This window comes from Bufo bufo, chromosome 5 (genome assembly GCF_905171765.1).
Source record: "Bufo bufo chromosome 5, aBufBuf1.1, whole genome shotgun sequence".
NCBI lineage: Eukaryota > Metazoa > Chordata > Amphibia > Anura > Bufonidae > Bufo > Bufo bufo.
In genome coordinates this window covers 562,271,278-562,293,795 of record NC_053393.1, presented here as the reverse complement: position 1 = coordinate 562,293,795, position 22,518 = coordinate 562,271,278, and the positions used below count along the sequence as shown (strand labels likewise).

The 22,518-nt window shown below is 50.6% G+C and overlaps 1 protein-coding gene across 28 annotated transcripts in view; it reads left to right on the top strand.

Moving 5' to 3' along the window:
- The window catches only part of OBSCN (obscurin, cytoskeletal calmodulin and titin-interacting RhoGEF), a 622,289-nt gene that overhangs the window by 352,199 nt on the left and 247,572 nt on the right, over window positions 1-22,518 (top strand). For all 28 annotated transcript variants that reach the window (XM_040431714.1, XM_040431713.1, XM_040431717.1 and 25 more), the window contains 5 exons: window positions 11,389-11,464; window positions 12,062-12,183; window positions 12,711-12,908; window positions 13,183-13,227; window positions 19,246-19,341. In XM_040431714.1, coding sequence (XP_040287648.1) covers window positions 11,389-11,464; window positions 12,062-12,183; window positions 12,711-12,908; window positions 13,183-13,227; window positions 19,246-19,341 — 537 coding nt within the window. The remainder of the gene's footprint in view (window positions 1-11,388; window positions 11,465-12,061; window positions 12,184-12,710; window positions 12,909-13,182; window positions 13,228-19,245; window positions 19,342-22,518) is intronic.

The following is a 22,518-nucleotide window of genomic DNA, read 5'->3' as shown; positions in this document are numbered from 1 at the left end:
TATATAGAAACCTCCCATACAATGTCCTGGTATATATAGAAAACCTCCCATACAATGTCCTGGTATATAAAGAAAACCTCCCATACAGTGTCCTGGTATATATAGAAAACCTCCCATACAATGTCCTGGTATATATAGAAACCTCCCATACAATGTCCTGGTATATAAAGAAAACCTCCCATACAGTGTCCTGGTATATAAAGAAAACCTCCCATACAGTGTCCTGGTATATATAGAAAACCTCCCATACAGTGTCCTGGTATATATAGAAACCTCCCATACAGTGTCCTGGTATATATAGAAAACCTCCCATACAGTGTCCTGGTATATATAGAAACCTCCCATACAATATCCTGGTATATATAGAAACCTCCCATACAGTGTCCTGGTATATATAGAAAACCTCCCATACAATGTCCTGGTATATATAGAAAACCTCCCATACAGTGTCCTGGTATATATAGAAAACCTCCCATACAGTGTCCTGGTATATATAGAAACCTCCCATACAGTGTCCTGGTATATATAGAAACCTCCCATACAGTGTCCTGGTATATATAGAAACCTCCCATACAGTGTCCTGGTATATATAGAAACCTCCCATACAATGTCCTGGTATATATAGAAACCTCCCATACAGTGTCCTGGTATATATAGAAACCTCCCATACAGTGTCCTGGTATATATAGAAACCTCCCATACAATGTCCTGGTATATATAGAAAACCTCCCATACAGTGTCCTGGTATATATAGAAACCTCCCATACAGTGTCCTGGTATATATAGAAACCTCCCATACAGTGTCCTGGTATATATAGAAAACCTCCCATACAGTGTCCTGGTATATATAGAAACCTCCCATACAATATCCTGGTATATATAGAAACCTCCCATACAGTGTCCTGGTATATATAGAAAACCTCCCATACAATGTCCTGGTATATATAGAAAACCTCCCATACAGTGTCCTGGTATATATAGAAACCTCCCATACAGTGTCCTGGTATATATAGAAACCTCCCATACAGTGTCCTGGTATATATAGAAACCTCCCATACAATGTCCTGGTATATATAGAAAACCTCCCATACAGTGTCCTGGTATATATAGAAAACCTCCCATACAGTGTCCTGGTATATATAGAAACCTCCCATACAATGTCCTGGTATATATAGAAACCTCCCATACAGTGTCCTGGTATATATAGAAAACCTCCCATACAGTGTCCTGGTATATATATAGAAAACCTCCCATACAGTGTCCTGGTATATATAGAAACCTCCCATACAATGTCCTGGTATATATAGAAACCTCCCATACAGTGTCCTGGTATATATAGAAAACCTCCCATACAGTGTCCTGGTATATATAGAAACCTCCCATACAGTGTCCTGGTATATATAGAAACCTCCCATACATTGTCCTGGTATATATAGAAACCTCCCATACAGTGTCCTGGTATATATAGAAACCTCCCATACAGTGTCCTGGTATATATATAAACCTCCCATACAGTGTCCTGGTATATATAGAAACCTCCCATACAATGTCCTGGTATATATAGAAAACCTCCCATACAGTGTCCTGGTATATATACAGGGAGTGCAGAATTATTAGGCAAGTTGTATTTTTGAGGATTAATTTTATTATTGAACAACAACCATGTTCTCAATGAACCCAAAAAACTCATTAATATCAAAGCTGAATATTTTTGGAAGTAGTTTTTAGTTTGTTTTTAGTTTTAGCTATTTTAGGGGGATATCTGTGTGTGCAGGTGACTATTACTGTGCATAATTATTAGGCAACTTAACAAAAAACAAATATATACCCATTTCAATTATTTATTTTTACCAGTGAAACCAATATAACATCTCAACATTCACAAATATACATTTCTGACATTCAAAAACAAAACAAAAACAAATCAGTGACCAATATAGCCACCTTTCTTTGCAAGGACACTCAAAAGCCTGCCATCCATGGATTCTGTCAGTGTTTTGATCTGTTCACCATCAACATTGCGTGCAGCAGCAACCACAGCCTCCCAGACACTGTTCAGAGAGGTGTACTGTTTTCCCTCCTTGTAAATCTCACATTTGATGATGGACCACAGGTTCTCAATGGGGTTCAGATCAGGTGAACAAGGAGGCCATGTCATTAGATTTTCTTCTTTTATACCCTTTCTTGCCAGCCACGCTGTGGAGTACTTGGACGCGTGTGATGGAGCATTGTCCTGCATGAAAATCATGTTTTTCTTGAAGGATGCAGACTTCTTCCTGTACCACTGCTTGAAGAAGGTGTCTTCCAGAAACTGGCAGTAGGACTGGGAGTTGAGCTTGACTCCATCCTCAACCCGAAAAGGCCCCACAAGCTCATCTTTGATGATACCAGCCCAAACCAGTACTCCACCTCCACCTTGCTGGCTTCTGAGTCGGACTGGAGCTCTCTGCCCTTTACCAATCCAGCCACGGGCCCATCCATCTGGCCCATCAAGACTCACTCTCATTTCATCAGTCCATAAAACCTTAGAAAAATCAGTCTTTAGATATTTCTTGGCCCAGTCTTGACGTTTCAGCTTGTGTGTCTTGTTCAGTGGTGGTCGTCTTTCAGCCTTTCTTACCTTGGCCATGTCTCTGAGTATTGCACACCTTGTGCTTTTGGGCACTCCAGTGATGTTGCAGCTCTGAAATATTGCCAAACTGGTGGCAAGTGGCATCTTGGCAGCTGCACGCTTGACTTTTCTCAGTTCATGGGCAGTTATTTTGTGCCTTGGTTTTTCCACACGCTTCTTGCGACCCTGTTGACTATTTTGAATGAAACGCTTGATTATTCGATGATCACGCTTCAGAAGCTTTGCAATTTTAAGAGTGCTGCATCCCTCTGCAAGATATCTCACTATTTTTGACTTTTCTGAGCCTGTCAAGTCCTTCTTTTGACCCATTTTACCAAAGGAACGGAAGTTGCCTAATAATTATGCACACCTAATATAGGGTGTTGATGTCATTAGACCACACCCCTTCTCATTACAGAGATGCACATCACCTAATATGCTTAATTGGTAGTAGGCTTTCGAGCCTATACAGCTTGGAGTAAGACAACATGCATAAAGAGGATGATGCGGTCAAAATACTCCATTTGCCTAATAATTCTGCACGCAGTGTAGAAACCTCCCATACAGTGTCCTGGTATATATAGAAACCTCCCATACAGTGTCCTGGTATATATAGAAACCTCCCATACAGTGTCCTGGTATATATAGAAACCTCCCATACAGTGTCCTGGTATATATAGAAACCTCCCATACAGTGTCCTGGTATATATAGAAACCTCCCATACAATGTCCTGGTATATATAGAAAACCTCCCATACAGTGTCCTGGTATATATAGAAACCTCCCATACAGTGTCCTGGTATATATAGAAACCTCCCATACAGTGTCCTGGTATATATAGAAACCTCCCATACAATGTCCTGGTATATATAGAAACCTCCCATACAGTGTCCTGGTATATATAGAAACCTCCCATACAGTGTCCTGGTATATATAGAAACCTCCCATACAGTGTCCTGGTATATATAGAAAACCTCCCATACAGTGTCCTGGTATATATAGAAAACCTCTCATACAGTGTCCTGGTATATATATAGAAAACCTCCCATACAGTGTCCTGGTATATATAGAAACCTCCCATACAGTGTCCTGGTATATATAGAAAACCTCCCATACAGTGTCCTGGTATATATAGAAAACCTCTCATACAGTGTCCTGGTATATATAGAAACCTCCCATACAATGTCCTGGTATATATAGAAACCTCCCACACAGTGTCCTGGTATATATAGAAACCTCCCATACAGTGTCCTGGTATATATAGAAAACCTCCCATACAGTGTCCTGGTATATATAGAAACCTCCCATACAGTGTCCTGGTATATATAGAAACCTCCCATACAGTGTCCTGGTATATATAGAAACCTCCCATACAGTGTCCTGGTATATATATATAGAAACCTCCCATACAGTGTCCTGGTATATATAGAAAACCTCCCATACAGTGTCCTGGTATATATAGAAAACCTCCCATACAGTGTCCTGGTATATATAGAAAACCTCCCATACAGTGTCCTGGTATATATAGAAAACCTCCCACACAGTGTCCTGGTATATATAGAAACCTCCCATACAGTGTCCTGGTATATATAGAAACCTCCCATACAGTGTCCTGGTATATATATATAGAAACCTCCCATACAGTGTCCTGGTATATATAGAAAACCTCCCATACAGTGTCCTGGTATATATAGAAAACCTCCCATACAATGTCCTGGTATATATAGAAACCTCCCATACAATGTCCTGGTATATATAGAAAACCTCCCATACAATGTCCTGGTATATATAGAAACCTCCCATACAATGTCCTGGTATATATAGAAACCTCCCATACAGTGTCCTGGTATATATAGAAAACCTCCCATACAATGTCCTGGTATATATAGAAACCTCCCATACAGTGTCCTGGTATATATAGAAACCTCCCATACAATATCCTGGTATATATAGAAACCTCCCATACAGTGTCCTGGTATATATAGAAAACCTCCCATACAGTGTCCTGGTATATATAGAAACCTCCCATACAGTGTCCTGGTATATATAGAAAACCTCCCATACAGTGTCCTGGTATATATAGAAACCTCCCATATAGTGTCCTGGTATATATAGAAACCTCCCATACAGTGTCCTGGTATATATGGAAACCTCCCATACAGTGTCCTGGTATATATAGAAACCTCCCATACAGTGTCCTGGTATATATAGAAAACCTTCCATACAGTGTCCTGGTATATATAGAAACCTCCCATACAGTGTCCTGGTATATATAGAAACCTCCCATACAGTGTCCTGGTATATATAGAAACCTCCCATACAGTGTCCTGGTATATATAGAAAACCTCCCATACAGTGTCCTGGTATATATAGAAAACCTCCCATACAGTGTCCTGGTATATATAGAAACCTCCCATACAGTGTCCTGGTATATATAGAAACCTCCCATACAGTGTCCTGGTATATATAGAAACCTCCCATACAGTGTCCTGGTATATATAGAAACCTCCCATACAGTGTCCTGGTATATATAGAAAACCTCCCATACAGTGTCCTGGTATATATAGAAAACCTCCCATACAGTGTCCTGGTATATATAGAAACCTCCCATACAGTGTCCTGGTATATATAGGGATATATGATTATTCCAGCCCATTGTTCATCTGAATACATAATACATGGGAACAATAACACTGAGGTTTTAGCCTTATGAAATCCTCCGTGTTCTAGCAGTGAGCTCTGTGGCTCTGTGGCTCTGTGGTTAGAGCCTTTGCTTTTAATGCAGGAGGTGATGGGTTCGATTCCCGGCAGAGGCAGCTTTAAAATACAGACAAAAATATGATCAAACTATTGGTGCCCTGTGTTACACCACACCCTATTAATCCATGTAAACTTGGCCTGCATATTGTGCTGTATGTTACAGATTATACAGATTGCAGGGTCTCCATGTTATGGAAAATACAGATTGCAGGACCCCATGTTTTAGATAATACAGAATGCAGGACCCAATGTTCTAGATAATACAGAATGCAGGACCCAATGTTCTAGATAATACAGAATGCATGGTCCCCATGTTATAAAAAAAATACAGGTTGCAATGCCCCCATCTTATAGATAATACAGAATGCAGGGCGCCAGGTTATAGAAAAACGAGATTTTTGTGAACTCACCTGTAAAATCTCTTTCTCGCTTTATTCATTGGGGGACACAGGACCGTGGGTATAGCTTGCTGCTGCCACTAGGAGGCGACACTAGGCTGAAAGCTGTTAGCTCCTCCCCTGCAGGCTATACCCCCTCCAGCCTGGAGAGAGCTGATCAGTTTGTGCTCCAGCAGTAGGAGTAGCAGAATTAAACTAAAATCAACAAGAACTGCTCACTGTCGTAAGACCGAACCAAACAAGGTCCCAACTGGCAAAACCTGGACCCCACTTGCCGTATAAAGAACATGGCGGGTGCCGTGTCCCCCAATGAATAAAGCAAGAAAGAGATTTTACAGGTGAGTTCACAAAAATCTAATTTTCTCGCTCATATCATTGGGGGACACAGGACCGTGGGACGTCCTAAAGCAGTCCCCGGGGCAGGAAAAACAACCCCCAGAAACTAACTCCCTCATGGAAGTCACTACACTGCGGCCTGCAAGACTCTGCGGCCGAGAGCAGCATCCGCCGAGGCTATAGAATGCACTTAATAAAATTTTGTGAAGGTGTGTAAAAAGGACCAAGTCGCCGTCTTACACAATTGAGACGCAGAAGCGTGGTGGAGGTGCGCCCCAAGAAGCCCCAACGACTCTGGTAGAGTGAGCTGTGATCCCAGGAGGAGGTGCCTTGTCCCTAGAGCGATAGGCCTCGGCAATGGCCAACCTAATCCACCAGGCAATAGTTACCTTGGAAGCCGCCAAACCTCTACGAGGACCTTCCGAGATTACGAACAGAGTGTCCGTGCGCCTAAGGGGGGCCACGACGGACAAGTAGATCTTCAAGACCCGCACCACGTCCAGACAATGGAGAAAAACCTCCCGTGGATGAGAAGGCTTAGGGAAAAATGAGGGCAGAACAATGTCCTCGTTAACGTGAAATGCGGATACTACCTTTGGTAGAAAAGACGGCCCCGGGGCGGAGCACCACCTTATCTTGATGGAACACCAAGAAGGGCTCCCTGCAGGAAAGAGCCGCCAGTTCCGAAACCCTCCGAATAGATGTAATAGCCACCAAAAACGCCACTTTCCAGGAAAGCAAACGAAGGGAGACCTCTTTCAGAGGTTCGAATGGAGCGGCCTGGAGCGAAACCAGAACTAGGTTCAGGTCCCAAGAGTGCAATGGCGGCCGATAGGGAGGCACGGTGTGAGCCACCCCTTGTATGAAGTTTTTGATTGGACCTAAGACGGCCAGTGTTCGCTGGAAAAAAATGGATAGGGCTGCGACCTGCCCCTTTAGAGAACTAAGAGCCAGACCCAGTTCTAATCTGGACTGAAGAAACGCCAGCATTGTAGGAAGGGAAAACCTCCTGGGAGGAAGACCGCGTTCCTCACAGAAGCGTAGGAAGGACTTCCAAGTCCGATAGTAAATCTTGAAAGAGGACGGCTTCCTAGCTCTAATCATAGTCCGAATGACCGCATCAGAAAAACCCCTCTGTTTCAACAAGAAGGTTTCAACAGCCACGCCGTTAAACGTAGCGTATATAAATTCTGATGGAAGACTGGGCCCTGGGAGAGCAGGTCGGCCCTGAGTGGAAGAGGTCATGGTGCATCCCCCAGAAGGAGAATGAGCTCTGAGTACCAAGCTTGTCGAGGCCAGTCTGGGGCAATCAGGATTGCCTGGATGTCCTCCATCCTGATTCTGCGCAGGATACGAGGCAGGAGTGGTAAGGGTAGGAACACGTAAAGGAACGAGAAGCTGTCCCATGGTTCCACAAGAGTGTCCATGTCGTATGCCACCGGGTCTCTTGCGCGAGACAAGAAGCACGGGAGCTTGTGATTGAGCCTGGACGCCATCAAGTCCACTTATGGACGTCCCCACCGGAGACAGAGAGCCTCGAACACCTCCTGATGGAGAGACCACTCCCCCGGGTCCACTGTCGTCTGGCTGAGAAAGTCTGCTGTCCAATTGTCCACTCCCGGAATGTAGAGTTCCGAAATCACGATCCACCAACTAAGTGCCGAGCACACTTGAAGAGATAGGCGAATCCTGAGATCCAGAGAGTCCAGGGATTTGTCCCAGGATGACAAAATGGCCCACTGAAAGTACCTGGTGTGGAATTGGGCGAAAGGGATTGCCTTGAAAGAGGCTACCATCAGGCCCAGCACCCGCATACAATTGCGGATAGACGTACTGCGGCGCTGGAGTAGCAGATGCACCGACCTCTGAATGTCCAGTGTCTTGTCCAGTGGCAGGTGTACCATGGCTGCACCTGAATCTAACGTCATGCCCAGGAACCTGACTTGAGTGGCGGGAGACAGGAAGGACTTCCACAGATTGACTATCCACCCGAAGCTGGATAGAGTGCTCACAGTGATCTGAAGACTTTCCTCTCATTGAGACGCCGTAGGAGCGTTGATCAAGATGTCGTCCAAATATGGGAGTAGAGTAATGCCCCTGGAACGCAGAAGGCCCAGAAGGGGAGCGAGTACCTTTGTGAATACTCGTGGAGCTGTCGCCAGGCCAAATGGTAGGGCGACAAATTGGTAATGGGACGAATGAATGGCAAACCAAAGAAAATGTTGGTGAACGGTTGCAATGGGAACGTGTAGGTAGGCATCCTGGATGTCTATGGACGCCATAAATTCCCCTTGTACCAATGAAGCAACCACGGAACGAAGGGACTCCATCCTGAATCGCTGAATACGGAGGAAGCGGTTCACTATCTTGAGGTCCAGCACTGGGCGAACATCGCCCTCTTTTTTGGGGACCACAAACAGGTTGGAATAAAAACCCATAAACCTTTCCTCTAAGGGCACCGGCGTTATCACCCCCCGTGAGAGAAGGGATTGAACTGCGTGAAAGAATGCCGCAGCTCGAACTGGATCCCTGGGAGGCTGAGAGGAAAAAACGGTTGGGCGGGATAGACTTGAACTCTATCTTGTAACCCGAGGTGACGACCTCGAGTGCCCATGCGTCCGAAATATGGATTCGCCAAATCTCCTGAAAAAGGTGGAGACGCCCCCCCACCCGTGAGGGTGGGGACACACCTTCATGCTGAAGGCTGTTTTCCAGGAGCGAGACCCAGCAAAGGGTCGAGACCCAGCAAAGGGAAGTCTCAAAGGCGAGCGTTTAGAGGATGAATCTGCCGCCCAAACCTTGAGCCATAACTCTCGGCGTATAGATATCACGAGAGCTGAGGAACGGGCGACCATAGTCCCAGCGTCCAGAGCCGCTTCGCAGAGATACTTCCCTGCCTGAGAAATTTGGAGTGCTAAGGACTGGAGCTCAGCAGGGGGAAGGTCAGACGCTAGGTCTTGGTTCAAACGGAGGGCCCACTCCGAGACCACCTTGGCTACCCATGCAGAGGAGAAAATTGGTCGTAAGGCCGAACCACTAGCCGCAAAGATAGACTTGGAGAGCGATTCTATGCGAGGGTCTACCAGGTCCGGGAGAGATGAGCCATCCGCTACCAGGATAACCGTGTTCTTAGCCAGGCAAGCGACCGAGGAGGAGAAGCCCATTTTTCCACGTAATCGCCTGGAAAAGGATAGAGTAGGTCCAATCGCTTAGGAACAATGAAGCATAGACCTGGCTGGTCCCAAGCTTTTGCGACAACTACAGAAAAGTCATTGTGTAATGGGAAAGACTTAGGTGTCTGCCTTGACACCCCCTGGTGGCTGGTGGAGGGGAGTTCCTCCTGAACCTGGAAGGTGTCACGTATAGCAGATATCAGGCTATCCACCATGGATGCAATCTGAATCTGAGTGCTCCGAGTCCATTTCTGTATCCGAACCCCCATTTCACCCTCCGACAGTGCGTCACCTAAGAGGGAGGACGCCTGTGATCGGGAGCCGGGAGGGGAAGGGGATGTTGAGGCGTCAGAGGAGGAACGGTGGCCTGCTCTGGGACGCTTCTGGTTTGTATGCCTTGTGACGGTGTGGATTGCAGCGGTAGCGATTTCTCAACCAAACGACCCAGCAAAGAAAGGGTGGAATGGGAGATTTTAGAGAGGTCGTCCACTGCCCAGGACAGGGACCTTGTCCAGTCGGGTTCCCCATAGCCAGGATGGGCCTGCACTTCTGTGGGCTGCTGTAGAATAGGGGGATGGCTCTGTGCAGGTGCCGGAGGGGGAGGCCGGATCAGACATTGTGGCGCAGGTCTCTATGCTGGAGGGGGTAGCGATCTCCTACCAGAAAATTGGTGGTCCCAGGTCCTGTGTCTCACCCTGCAGCTCGACAGGAAGGAGGAGGTAGCATTGCTGCGGCGGGAGAATAAGCTCCGCCCCCTCCAACTCTGAGAAGGGCGGCAGAGCGGGCCGACGTAGAGGAAGCCACGCCCCCCGCTCCGGTGCTCTCACCGTGCGGCGCATGGAGCCGCCATTAGCTGGGGATGTATGTAAATGAATGGCGGACGAATGTGGGAAGTGGCTGCTGCGGCGATATGCGCCCGCACTGAAAGGGTGCCGCATGCGGCAATATGAGCCGCGGCCCCTAGAACTGGAGGGGATGAGGGCGGGAGACGCTCCCCCATCGCTGTAACATGAGATGCCGGCGGCGGCGGGATTAACCCCTGCTGTACCGAATGTGGGGAGCCAAGATGGGCGACAGGTGGACAGGGATGGGAGACAGGGAGAGAGGGTTTGTACTCACCTGTCTTCATCTGTGCTCCTCGCCCTTTAATCCTGTACCAGCAGGGCCACCACCACGACCAGGGGTCCGGGCAGAGAAGGGCTGGAGATCAGGTGGGCCTCTTGCTGGCGGGAAGCGGGGGAGCGGTCCGCTTTGTCTTCTTGGGGGAGGCAGGGCGGTGGAAGAAGTGACACCGGGCAGCCTCCCAGGGAGACAGAAACGCCATGCGAATCTGTGCCCCATCCAGAAAACCTATAAAATATAGAAAAAATACATCAAAAAGAGCCGCCCTCCTACTGATCAGCTCTCTCCAGGCTGGAGGGGTATAGCCGGCAGGAGAGGAGTTAACAGCTGTCAGCCTAGTGTCGCCTCCTAGTGGCAGCAGCAGCTGTACCCTATGATATGAGCGAGAAATGCAGGTTGCAGGGCCCCCAGGTTATAGAAAATACAGCTTGCAGGGTCCCCATGTTATAGATAATACAGGTTGCAGGGCCCCCATGTTATAGATAATACAGGTTGCAGGGCCCCCATGTTATAGATAATACAGATTGCAGGGCCCCCATGTTATAGATAATACAGATTGCAGGGTCCCCATGTTATAGATAATACAGATTGCAGGGTCCCCATGTTATAGATAATACAGATTGCAGTGTCCCCATGTTATAGATAATACAGATTGCAGGGTCCCCATGTTATAGATAATACAGATTGCAGTGTCCCCATGTTATAGATAATACAGATTGCAGGGTCCCCATGTTATAGATAATACAGATTGCAGGGCCCCCATGTTATAGATAATACAGATTGCAGGGTCCCCATGTTATAGATAATACAGATTGCAGGGTCCCCATGTTATAGATAATACAGATTGCAGGGTCCCCATGTTATAGATAATACAGATTGCAGGGTCCCCATGTTATAGATAATACAGATTGCAGGGCCTCCATTTTGCACGGCAGGGATCGTTCACTTGTAAGCACGGTCCTCACGTTCCACCATTCTTTGTGTTTAGTGACCAGTTCTGACTACGACACAGCGGAGGCCACAGAGACCTCGTCCTACTTCAGCGCCCAGGGATATGCATCCAGGTAACACAGTGAGAAATGGCGCGGTGATGTGTGCCGCCATTATATAGCATGTTATATCAGGTGGAGCATGTCACTGCACCATGTATGGTCACCCCTCATGTCTTATACTCTACTCACATCCAGAGCTGCAGATTCAATTCTTGTTACATCATGTCTGTTACTCTAGTCACATCCAGAGCTGCACTCACAATTCTGCTGTTACATCCTTTTACTCTAGTCACATTCAGAGCTGCAGTCACAATTCTGTTGTTACATCCAGAGCTCCACTCACAATTCTGATGTCAAATGTCCTGTGTTCCAGTTACATCTAGATCTGCAATCACAATTCTGCTGTTACATCATGTCTCTTACTCCGGTCACATCCAGAGCTGCACTAACAGATCTGTTGTTATATCATGTCTCTTACTCCAGTCACATCTAAAGCTGCATTCACATTTTGCTGTTCCATCATGTCTTACTCCAGTCACATCCAGAGCTGCACTCACAGTTCAGCTTTTACATCATGTCTCTTGCTCTAGTAACATCCAGAGCTGCACTCACAGAAATGTCTCCTTGTTGAGCGGCGGCCTCGTCATCATGCTCTGTGTTTTATTCCAGAGAGCAGGAGAGCCTGGAGTCGGCCACGGAGCAGGAGCAGCTGCCGCAGGTCCTGGAGGAGCTCCGCGATGTCCTGGTGGCCCCTGAGACCCCAATCGCCAGGTTCCAGATCAGAGTGAAAGGTACAGCCAGTGCCGATGCTGCCTCTGTTGACTTATTACACCAGCCTTCTTTCATCCCTACAGCGCTCCATTCCTCCGCTGCAGCGATCTCCTCCTCCTAGGCAGCACTCTGTTCCTCCTCTGCAGCACTCTGTTCCTCCCCTGCGCCTCTTTGTTCCTCCTCTGCAGAACTCTGTTCCTCCCCTGCGGCACTCTGTTCCTCCCCTGCGGCACTCTGTTCCTCCCCTGCGGCACTCTGTTCCTCCCCTGCGGCACTCTGTTCCTCCCCTGCGGCTCTCTGTTCCTCCCCTGCGGCTCTCTGTTCCTCCCCTGCGGCACTCTGTTCCTCCCCTGCGTCTCTCTGTCCCTCCCCTGCGTCTCTCTGTCCCTCCCCTGCGCCTCTCTGTCCCTCCCCTGCGTCTCTCTGTCCCTCCCCTGCGCCTCTCTGTCCCTCCCCTGCGCCTCTCTGTCCCTCCCCTGCGGCGCTCCGCTCTTGCCCCATGGTGGGCTGTCACGTGGCAGTAACATTTCACCACCTTGCTGTCTAGGGTTTCCTCGCCCGCGGGTCCACTGGTTTAAGGACGGGCAGCCGCTCCACTCCTCAGACCGGATACTGGTGACCAGTAAGAGGAAGGCACACTCCCTGGAGATCCTGAACGTCAGCAGGGAGGACGCCGGCGAGTACTCCACCTACATCAGTAACTCCGCCGGCTCTGCCTACTCCTCCGCCAGACTGACGGTGAAAGGTATGGCAACAGATCAATTAGTCATGTCTGTGTACATTGATAGATTAGTCATGTCTGCTGTGTGTGGGCAGGATGGGTACATGGATAGATTAGTCATGTCTACTCAATGTGTGCAGGATGTGTACATTGATAGATTAGTCATGTCTGCTCTGTGTGGGCAAGATTTATGTGGGGACTGAGTACAGACATGACCAATCAATCCATGTACATATCTTGTCTTCAAAGACAGACACCACCAGTCGATCCAGGTTCTTACTTTCATCATTTCTTCCAGGTCCAGGAGAGCTGCAGAAAGAGAAGTCAGCAGAGGACGCTGGAGGTCAGTTATGTTCTGACGAGGCAGGAGGCACCTGATGCCTCATTAACCACATACATGAGAGTACAGTGACGCCCCCACAGGGCCGGGTGATAGAACCAAGATGGACGTGATGTCAGGGGGTGTAGGGGCCTCTGCTCACAGACTGTGCCGCACTATCCTATGGAATAAAAGCGCTGTGTCCGTGTGGGTGTTCCCAGTTTTGAACTGGGCATGCGCGGCGGGGCGACCAATCAGGACACAGCCCACACCGCTCACAAACCCCGTCCGGCCCCTCTGCCATGGCGCTCACAGCCCGCGGGCTCTGTGAGGAGAAGAGTGGCAGCTGGGGGCGGCTCCGTGGTCCGGCTCTGGCGCTGTCACACACGATGGGCCCCTGTCTTCCTCTCGGTCAGAGCTGTAGACTGTGGAGCGGAGATGCAGGGGCCCCGCTGCAGCAGCCAATCAGAGGCCAGGAGAGGCGGGAGGAAATTTAAGGGATGATGTCATCCCGAGCGTGGTGAGGTTGTATCAGTGGCCGGGCAGACATCATGTCCTCTTAGCCTCCAGGGGGAGCTGTTTCATTGCTAAAGCTCTATACACAGACATCACGGAACAGCTCCCCCTGGAGGCCGGGAGGACAGGAAATTCTCTGAATATATGATCTTGACCATGTTCCATTTCATTTTAGAGGAAAGGATGGCTGAGACCTCGCCGTGTGATGATTGGTCGGCGCGCTGGTATGGGCGGCGCGTGGAGCGCCGTGTGCTGATTGGTCGCCGCGCATGCGCAGTTTAGTTATCGGCACATGGACACGGAGCACGCACACAGGGCTTTTATTATTATAGATAGATCTCTTATAATAAAAGCCCTGTGTGCGTGCTCAAGGCTGTGTGTCTGTGCTGATAATTTAACTGCGCATGTGCAGCGAGCCAGCCAATCATCACACGGCACTCCACGCGCAGCCCACACCTGCGCATAGCCCAATCACCGCTGCCGCTCGCAGGTTATGGTGTGCTCTCCACGTCGGAGCGCCGCCATTACTGTCCGTGCATCACAGAGCCGCACAGTCCCAGCACTCTCAGCCACAGACAGCAGCCGCTGCCAGCAGTCTCAGCCACCAGTCAGTGCCACCAGTCACAGTGCCAGCCGTCTCAGCCACCAGTCACAGTGCCAGCCGTCTCACAGTGCCAGCCGTCTCAGCCACCAGTCAGTGCCACCAGTCAGTGCCAGCCGTCTCAGTGCCACCAGTCACAGTGCCAGCCGTCTCAGCCACCAGTCAGTGCCACCAGTCACAGTGCCAGCCGTCTCAGCCACGAGTCAGTGCCAGCCGTCTCAGTGCCACCAGTCACAGTGCCAGCCGTCTCAGCACCACCAGTCAGTGCCACCAGTCACAGTGCCAGCCGTCTCAGCCACCAGTCACAGTGCCAGCCGTCTCAGCCACCAGTCAGTGCCACCAGTCACAGTGCCAGCCGTCTCAGCCACCAGTCAGTGCCACCAGTCACAGTGCCAGCCGTCTCAGCCACCAGTCAGTGCCAGCCGTCTCAGTGCCACCAGTCACAGTGCCAGCCGTCTCAGCCACCAGTCACAGTGCCAGCCGTCTCAGCACCACCAGTCAGTGCCACCAGTCACAGTGCCAGCCGTCTCAGCACCACCAGTCAGTGCCACCAGTCACAGTGCCAGCAGTCTCAGCCACCAGTCAGTGCCAGCCGTCTCAGCACCACCAGTCAGTGCCACCAGTCACAGTGCCAGCCGTCTCAGCACCACCAGTCAGTGCCACCAGTCACAGTGCCAGCCGTCTCAGCCACCAGTCACAGTGCCAGCCGTCTCAGCACCACCAGTCAGTGCCACCAGTCACAGTGCCAGCCGTCTCAGCCACCAGTCAGTGCCAGCCGTCTCAGCACCACCAGTCAGTGCCACCAGTCACAGTGCCAGCCGTCTCAGCACCACCAGTCAGTGCCACCAGTCACAGTGCCAGCCGTCTCAGCCACCAGTCACAGTGCCAGCCGTCTCAGCACCACCAGTCAGTGCCACCAGTCACAGTGCCAGCAGTCTCAGCCACCAGTCAGTGCCAGCCGTCTCAGACATCAGTCAGTGCCACAGCCACCAGTCACAGTGCCACCAGCCATAGCTACCAGTCACAGTGCCACCAGTCACAGTGCCAGCAATCTGCAGCAGCCAATCAGAGGCCAGGAGAGGCGGGAGGAAATTTAAGGGATGATGTCATCCCGAGCGTGGTGAGGTTGTATCAGTGGCCGGGCAGACATCATGTCCTCTTAGCCTCCAGGGGGAGCTGTTTCATTGCTAAAGCTCTATACACAGACATCACGGAACAGCTCCCCCTGGAGGCCGGGAGGACAGGAAATTCTCTGAATATATGATCTTGACCATGTTCCATTTCATTTTAGAGGAAAGGATGGCTGAGACCTCGCCGTGTGATGATTGGTCGGCGCGCTGGTATGGGCGGCGCGTGGAGCGCCGTGTGCTGATTGGTCGCCGCGCATGCGCAGTTTAGTTATCGGCACATGGACACGGAGCACGCACACAGGGCTTTTATTATTATAGATAGATCTCTTATAATAAAAGCCCTGTGTGCGTGCTCAAGGCTGTGTGTCTGTGCTGATAATTTAACTGCGCATGTGCAGCGAGCCAGCCAATCATCACACGGCACTCCACGCGCAGCCCACACCTGCGCATAGCCCAATCACCGCTGCCGCTCGCAGGTTATGGTGTGCTCTCCACGTCGGAGCGCCGCCATTACTGTCCGTGCATCACAGAGCCGCACAGTCCCAGCACTCTCAGCCACAGACAGCAGCCGCTGCCAGCAGTCTCAGCACCACCAGTCAGTGCCACCAGTCACAGTGCCAGCAGTCTCAGCCACCAGTCAGTGCCACCAGTCACAGTGCCAGCCGTCTCAGCCACCAGTCAGTGCCACCAGTCACAGTGCCAGCCGTCTCAGCCACCAGTCAGTGCCACCAGTCACAGTGCCAGCCGTCTCAGCCACCAGTCAGTGCCACCAGTCAGTGCCAGCCGTCTCAGTGCCACCAGTCACAGTGCCAGCCGTCTCAGCCACCAGTCAGTGCCACCAGTCACAGTGCCAGCCGTCTCAGCCACCAGTCAGTGCCAGCCGTCTCAGTGCCACCAGTCACAGTGCCAGCCGTCTCAGCACCACCAGTCAGTGCCACCAGTCACAGTGCCAGCCGTCTCAGCCACCAGTCACAGTGCCAGCCGTCTCAGCCACCAGTCAGTGCCACCAGTCACAGTGCCAGCCGTCTCAGCCACCAGTCAGTGCCACCAGTCACAGTGCCAGCCGTCTCAGCCGTCTCAGTGCCACCAGTCACAGTGCCAGCCGTCTCAGCCACCAGTCACAGTGCCAGCCGTCTCAGCACCACCAGTCAGTGCCACCAGTCACAGTGCCAGCCGTCTCAGCACCACCAGTCAGTGCCACCAGTCACAGTGCCAGCAGTCTCAGCCACCAGTCAGTGCCAGCCGTCTCAGCACCACCAGTCACAGTGCCAGCCGTCTCAGCACCACCAGTCAGTGCCACCAGTCACAGTGCCAGCCGTCTCAGCCACCAGTCACAGTGCCAGCCGTCTCAGCACCACCAGTCAGTGCCACCAGTCACAGTGCCAGCCGTCTCAGCCACCAGTCAGTGCCAGCCGTCTCAGCACCACCAGTCAGTGCCACCAGTCACAGTGCCAGCCGTCTCAGCACCACCAGTCAGTGCCACCAGTCACAGTGCCAGCCGTCTCAGCCACCAGTCACAGTGCCAGCCGTCTCAGCACCACCAGTCAGTGCCACCAGTCACAGTGCCAGCCGTCTCAGCACCACCAGTCAGTGCCACCAGTCACAGTGCCAGCAGTCTCAGCCACCAGTCAGTGCCAGCCGTCTCAGACATCAGTCAGTGCCACCAGCCACCAGTCACAGTGCCAGCAATCTCAGCACCACCAGTCAGTGCCACTAGTCACAGTGCCAGCCGTCTCAGCCACCAGTCAGTGCCACCAGTCACAGTGCCAGCCGTCTCAGCACCACCAGTCAGTGCCAGCCGTCTCAGCACCACCAGTCAGTGCCACCAGTCACAGTGCCAGCAGTCTCAGCCACCAGTCAGTGCCACCAGTCACAGTGCCAGCCGTCTCAGCACCACCAGTCAGTGCCACCAGTCACAGTGCCAGCCGTCTCAGCCACCAGTCAGTGCCACCAGTCACAGTGCCAGCCGTCTCAGCACCACCAGTCAGTGCCACCAGTCACAGTGCCAGCCGCCTCAGCACCACCAGTCAGTGCCACCAGTCACAGTGCCAGCAATCTCAGCACCACCAGTCAGTGCCAGCCGTCTCAGCACCACCAGTCAGTGCCACCAGTAACAGTGCCAGCCGTCTCAGCCACCAGTCAGTGCCACCAGTCACAGTGCCAGCCGTCTCAGCACCACCAGTCAGTGCCACCAGTCACAGTGCCAGCCGTCTCAGCACCACCAGTCAGTGCCACCAGTCACAGTGCCAGCCGTCTCAGCACCACCAGTCAGTGCCAGCAGTCACAGTGCCAGCCGTCTCAGCACCACCAGTCAGTGCCACCAGTCACAGTGCCAGCAATCTCAGCACCACCAGTCAGTGCCAGCCGTCTCAGCACCACCAGTCAGTGCCACCAGTCACAGTGCCAGCCGTCTCAGCCACCAGTCACAGTGCCAGCAGTCTCAGCCACCAGTCAGTGCCAGCCGTCTCAGACATCAGTCAGTGCCACAGCCACCAGTCACAGTGCCACCAGCCATAGCTACCAGTCACAGTGCCACCAGTCACAGTGCCAGCAATCTCAGCACCACCAGTCAGTGCCAGCCGTCTCAGCACCACCAGTCAGTGCCACCAGTCACAGTGCCAGCCGTCTCAGCACCACCAGTCAGTGCCACCAGTCACAGTGCCAGCAGTCTCAGCCACCAGTCAGTGCCACCAGTCACAGTGCCAGCCGTCTCAGCACCACCAGTCAGTGCCACCAGTCACAGTGCCAGCCGTCTCAGCACCACCAGTCAGTGCCAGCAGTCACAGTGCCAGCCGTCTCAGCACCACCAGTCAGTGCCACCAGTCACAGTGCCAGCAATCTCAGCACCACCAGTCAGTGCCAGCCGTCTCAGCACCACCAGTCAGTGCCACCAGTCACAGTGCCAGCCGTCTCAGCCACCAGTCACAGTGCCAGCCGTCTCAGCACCACCAGTCAGTGCCACCAGTCACAGTGCCAGCAGTCTCAGCCACCAGTCAGTGCCAGCCGTCTCAGACATCAGTCAGTGCCACAGCCACCAGTCACAGTGCCACCAGCCATAGCTACCAGTCACAGTGCCACCATTCACAGTGCCAGCAATCTCAGCACCACCAGTCAGTGCCACCAGTCATAGTGCCAGCCGTCTCAGCACCACCAGTCAGTGCCACCAGTCACAGTGCCAGCAGTCTCAGCCACCAGTCAGTGCCAGCCGTCTCAGACATCAGTCAGTGCCACCAGCCACCAGTCACAGTGCCAGCCGTCTCAGCACCACCAGTCAGTGCCAGCCGTCTCAGCACCACCAGTCAGTGCCACCAGTCACAGTGCCAGCAGTCTCAGCCACCAGTCAGTGCCAGCAGTCCCAGCCACCAGTCAGTGCCACCAGTCACAGTGCCAGCCGTCTCAGCCACCAGTCAGTGCCACCAGTCACAGTGCCAGCCGTCTCAGCCATCAGTCAGTGCCAGCCGTCTCAGACATCAGTCAGTGCCACAGCCACCAGTCACAGTGCCACCAGCCATAGCTACCAGTCACAGTGCCAGCAGTCTCAGCCACCAGTGAGTGCCAGCCATCTCAGCCATCAATCAGTGCCACCACCCACAGCCACCATTCGCTGCCAGCCGTCTCAGCACCACCAGTCAGTGCCAGCCGTCCCATTGCCATTTAATATAGACTATTCCTACTAATGTTTATGCACTACTGTTCTAGTGCCCGTTATTGTAATGGGCTTAATGTCTAGTATATATATATAATGGTGATGTCATCGTTGACAGGGAGGTCTCAATCTCACCTCTTCTTCTGCAGATCTGAAGAAGCCAGTTCCTCCAATGTTCCTGGAGAGATTCACAAACAAGAATGTGCAGAAGGGCGCCAGCATCACCCTGTCTGTGAAAGTGGAAGGTAACGGCCTGAATAAGTGCAGAATCACTACTCCCATCATCTATTGTTACAGGGTGGAACCACATCACTGTTACACAGCACCAAACTCCTGTTTAGCTGTTTATTCTGTACTGCCTGCAGCCACCACTAGAGGGAGCTCACTACATATAGATTATACAGCCACCACTAGAGGGAGCTCACTACATACAGATTATACAGCCACCACTAGAGGGAGCTCACTACATACAGATTATACAGCCACCACTAGGGGGAGCTCACTACATACAGATTATACAGCCACCACTAGGGGGAGCTCACTACATACAGATTATACAGCCACTACTAGGGGGAGCTCACTACATACAGATTATACAGCCACCACTAGGGGGAGCTCACTACATACAGATTATACAGCCACCACTAGGGGGAGCTCACTACATACAGATTATACAGCCACCACTAGCGGGAGCTCACTACATACAGATTATACAGCCACCACTACAGGGAGCTCACTACATACAGATTATACAGCCACCACTAGGGGGAGCTCACTACATACAGATTATACAGCCACCACTAGGGGGAGCTCACTACATACAGATTATACAGCCACCACTAGCGGGAGCTCACTACATACAGATTATACAGCCACCACTACAGGGAGCTCACTACATACAGATTATACAGCCACCACTAGAGGGAGCTCACTACATACAGATTATACAGCCACCACTACAGGGAGCTCCCTACATACAGATTATACAGCCTCCACTAGAGGGAGCTCACTACATACAGATTATACAGCCACCACTAGAGGGAGCTCACTACATACAGATTATACAGCCACCACTAGAGGGAGCTCACTACATACAGATTATACAGCCACCACTAGAGGGAGCTCACTACATACAGATTATACAGCCACCACTACAGGGAGCTCCCTACATACAGATTATACAGCCTCCACTAGAGGGAGCTCACTACATACAGATTATACAGCCACCACTAGAGGGAGCTCACTACATACAGATTATACAGCCACCACTAGAGGGAGCTCACTACATACAGATTATACAGCCACTACTAGAGAGAGCTCACTACATACAGATTATACAGCCACTACTAGAGAGAGCTCACTACATACAGATTATACAGCCACCACTAGAGGGAGCTCACTACATACAGATTATACAGCCACCACTACAGGGAGCTCCCTACATACAGATTATACAGCCTCCACTAGAGGGAGCTCACTACATACAGATTATACAGCCACCACTAGAGGGAGCTCACTACATACAGATTATACAGCCACCACTAGAGGGAGCTCACTACATACAGATTATACAGCCACCACTAGAGGGAGCTCACTACATACAGATTATACAGCCACTACTAGAGAGAGCTCACTACATACAGATTATACAGCCACTACTAGAGAGAGCTCACTACATACAGATTATACAGCCACCACTAGAGGGAGCTCACTACATACATGTTATACAGACACTACTAGAGGGAGCTCACTACATACAGATTATACAGCCACCACTAGAGGGAGCTCACTACATACAGATTATACAGCCACCACTAGGGGGAGCTCACTACATACAGATTATACAGCCACCACTAGGGGGAGCTCACTACATACAGATTATACAGCCACCACTAGCGGGAGCTCACTACATACAGATTATACAGCCACCACTACAGGGAGCTCACTACATACAGATTATACAGCCACCACTAGAGGGAGCTCACTACATACAGATTATACAGCCACCACTACAGGGAGCTCCCTACATACAGATTATACAGCCTCCACTAGAGGGAGCTCACTACATACAGATTATACAGCCACCACTAGAGGGAGCTCACTACATACAGATTATACAGCCACCACTAGAGGGAGCTCACTACATACAGATTATACAGCCACCACTAGAGGGAGCTCACTACATACAGATTATACAGCCACTACTAGAGAGAGCTCACTACATACAGATTATACAGCCACTACTAGAGAGAGCTCACTACATACAGATTATACAGCCACCACTAGAGGGAGCTCACTACATACATGTTATACAGACACTACTAGAGGGAGCTCACTACATACAGATTATACAGCCACCACTAGAGGGAGCTCACTACATACAGATTATACAGCCACCACTAGAGGGAGCTCACTACATACAGATTATACAGCCACCACTAGAGGGAGCTCATTACATACAGATTATACAGCCACCACTAGAGGGAGCTCATTACATACAGATTATACAGCCACCACTACAGGGAGCTCACTACATACAGATTATACAGCCACCACTAGAGGGAGCTCACTACATACAGGTTATACAGACACTACTAGAGAGAGCTCACTACATACAGATTATACAGCCACTACTAGAGAGAGCTCACTACATACAGATTATACAGCCACCACTAGAGGGAGCTCACTACATACATGTTATACAGACACTACTAGAGGGAGCTCACTACATACAGGTTATACAGACACTACTAGAGAGAGCTCATAACATACAGATTATACAGCCACCACTAGAGGGAGCTCACTACATTCAGGTTATACAGCCACCACTAGAGGGAGCTCACTATATACAGATAATACAGCCACCACTAGAGGGAGCTCACTACATACAGGTGTATACAGCCACCACTAGAGGGAGCTCACTACATACAGATTATACAGCCACCACTAGAGGGAGCTCACTACATACAGATTATACAGCCACCGCTAGAGGGAGCTCACTACATACAGATTATACCGCCACCACTACAGGGAGCTCACTACATACAGATTATACAGCTACCACTAGAGGGAGCTCACTACATACAGGTTATACAGACACTACTAGAGAGAGCTCACTACATACAGATTATACAGCCACTACTAGAGAGAGCTCACTACATACAGATTATACAGCCACCACTAGAGGGAGCTCACTACATACAGATTATAGTCACCACTAGAGGGAGCTCATTACATACAGATTATACAGCCACCACTAGAGGGAGCTCACTACATACAGATTATACAGCCACCACTAAGGGGAGCTCACTACATACAGATAATAGTCACCACTAGAAGGAGATCACTACATACAGATTATACAGCCACCACTAGAGGAAGTTCACTACATACAGATTATACAGTCACCACTAGAGAGAGCT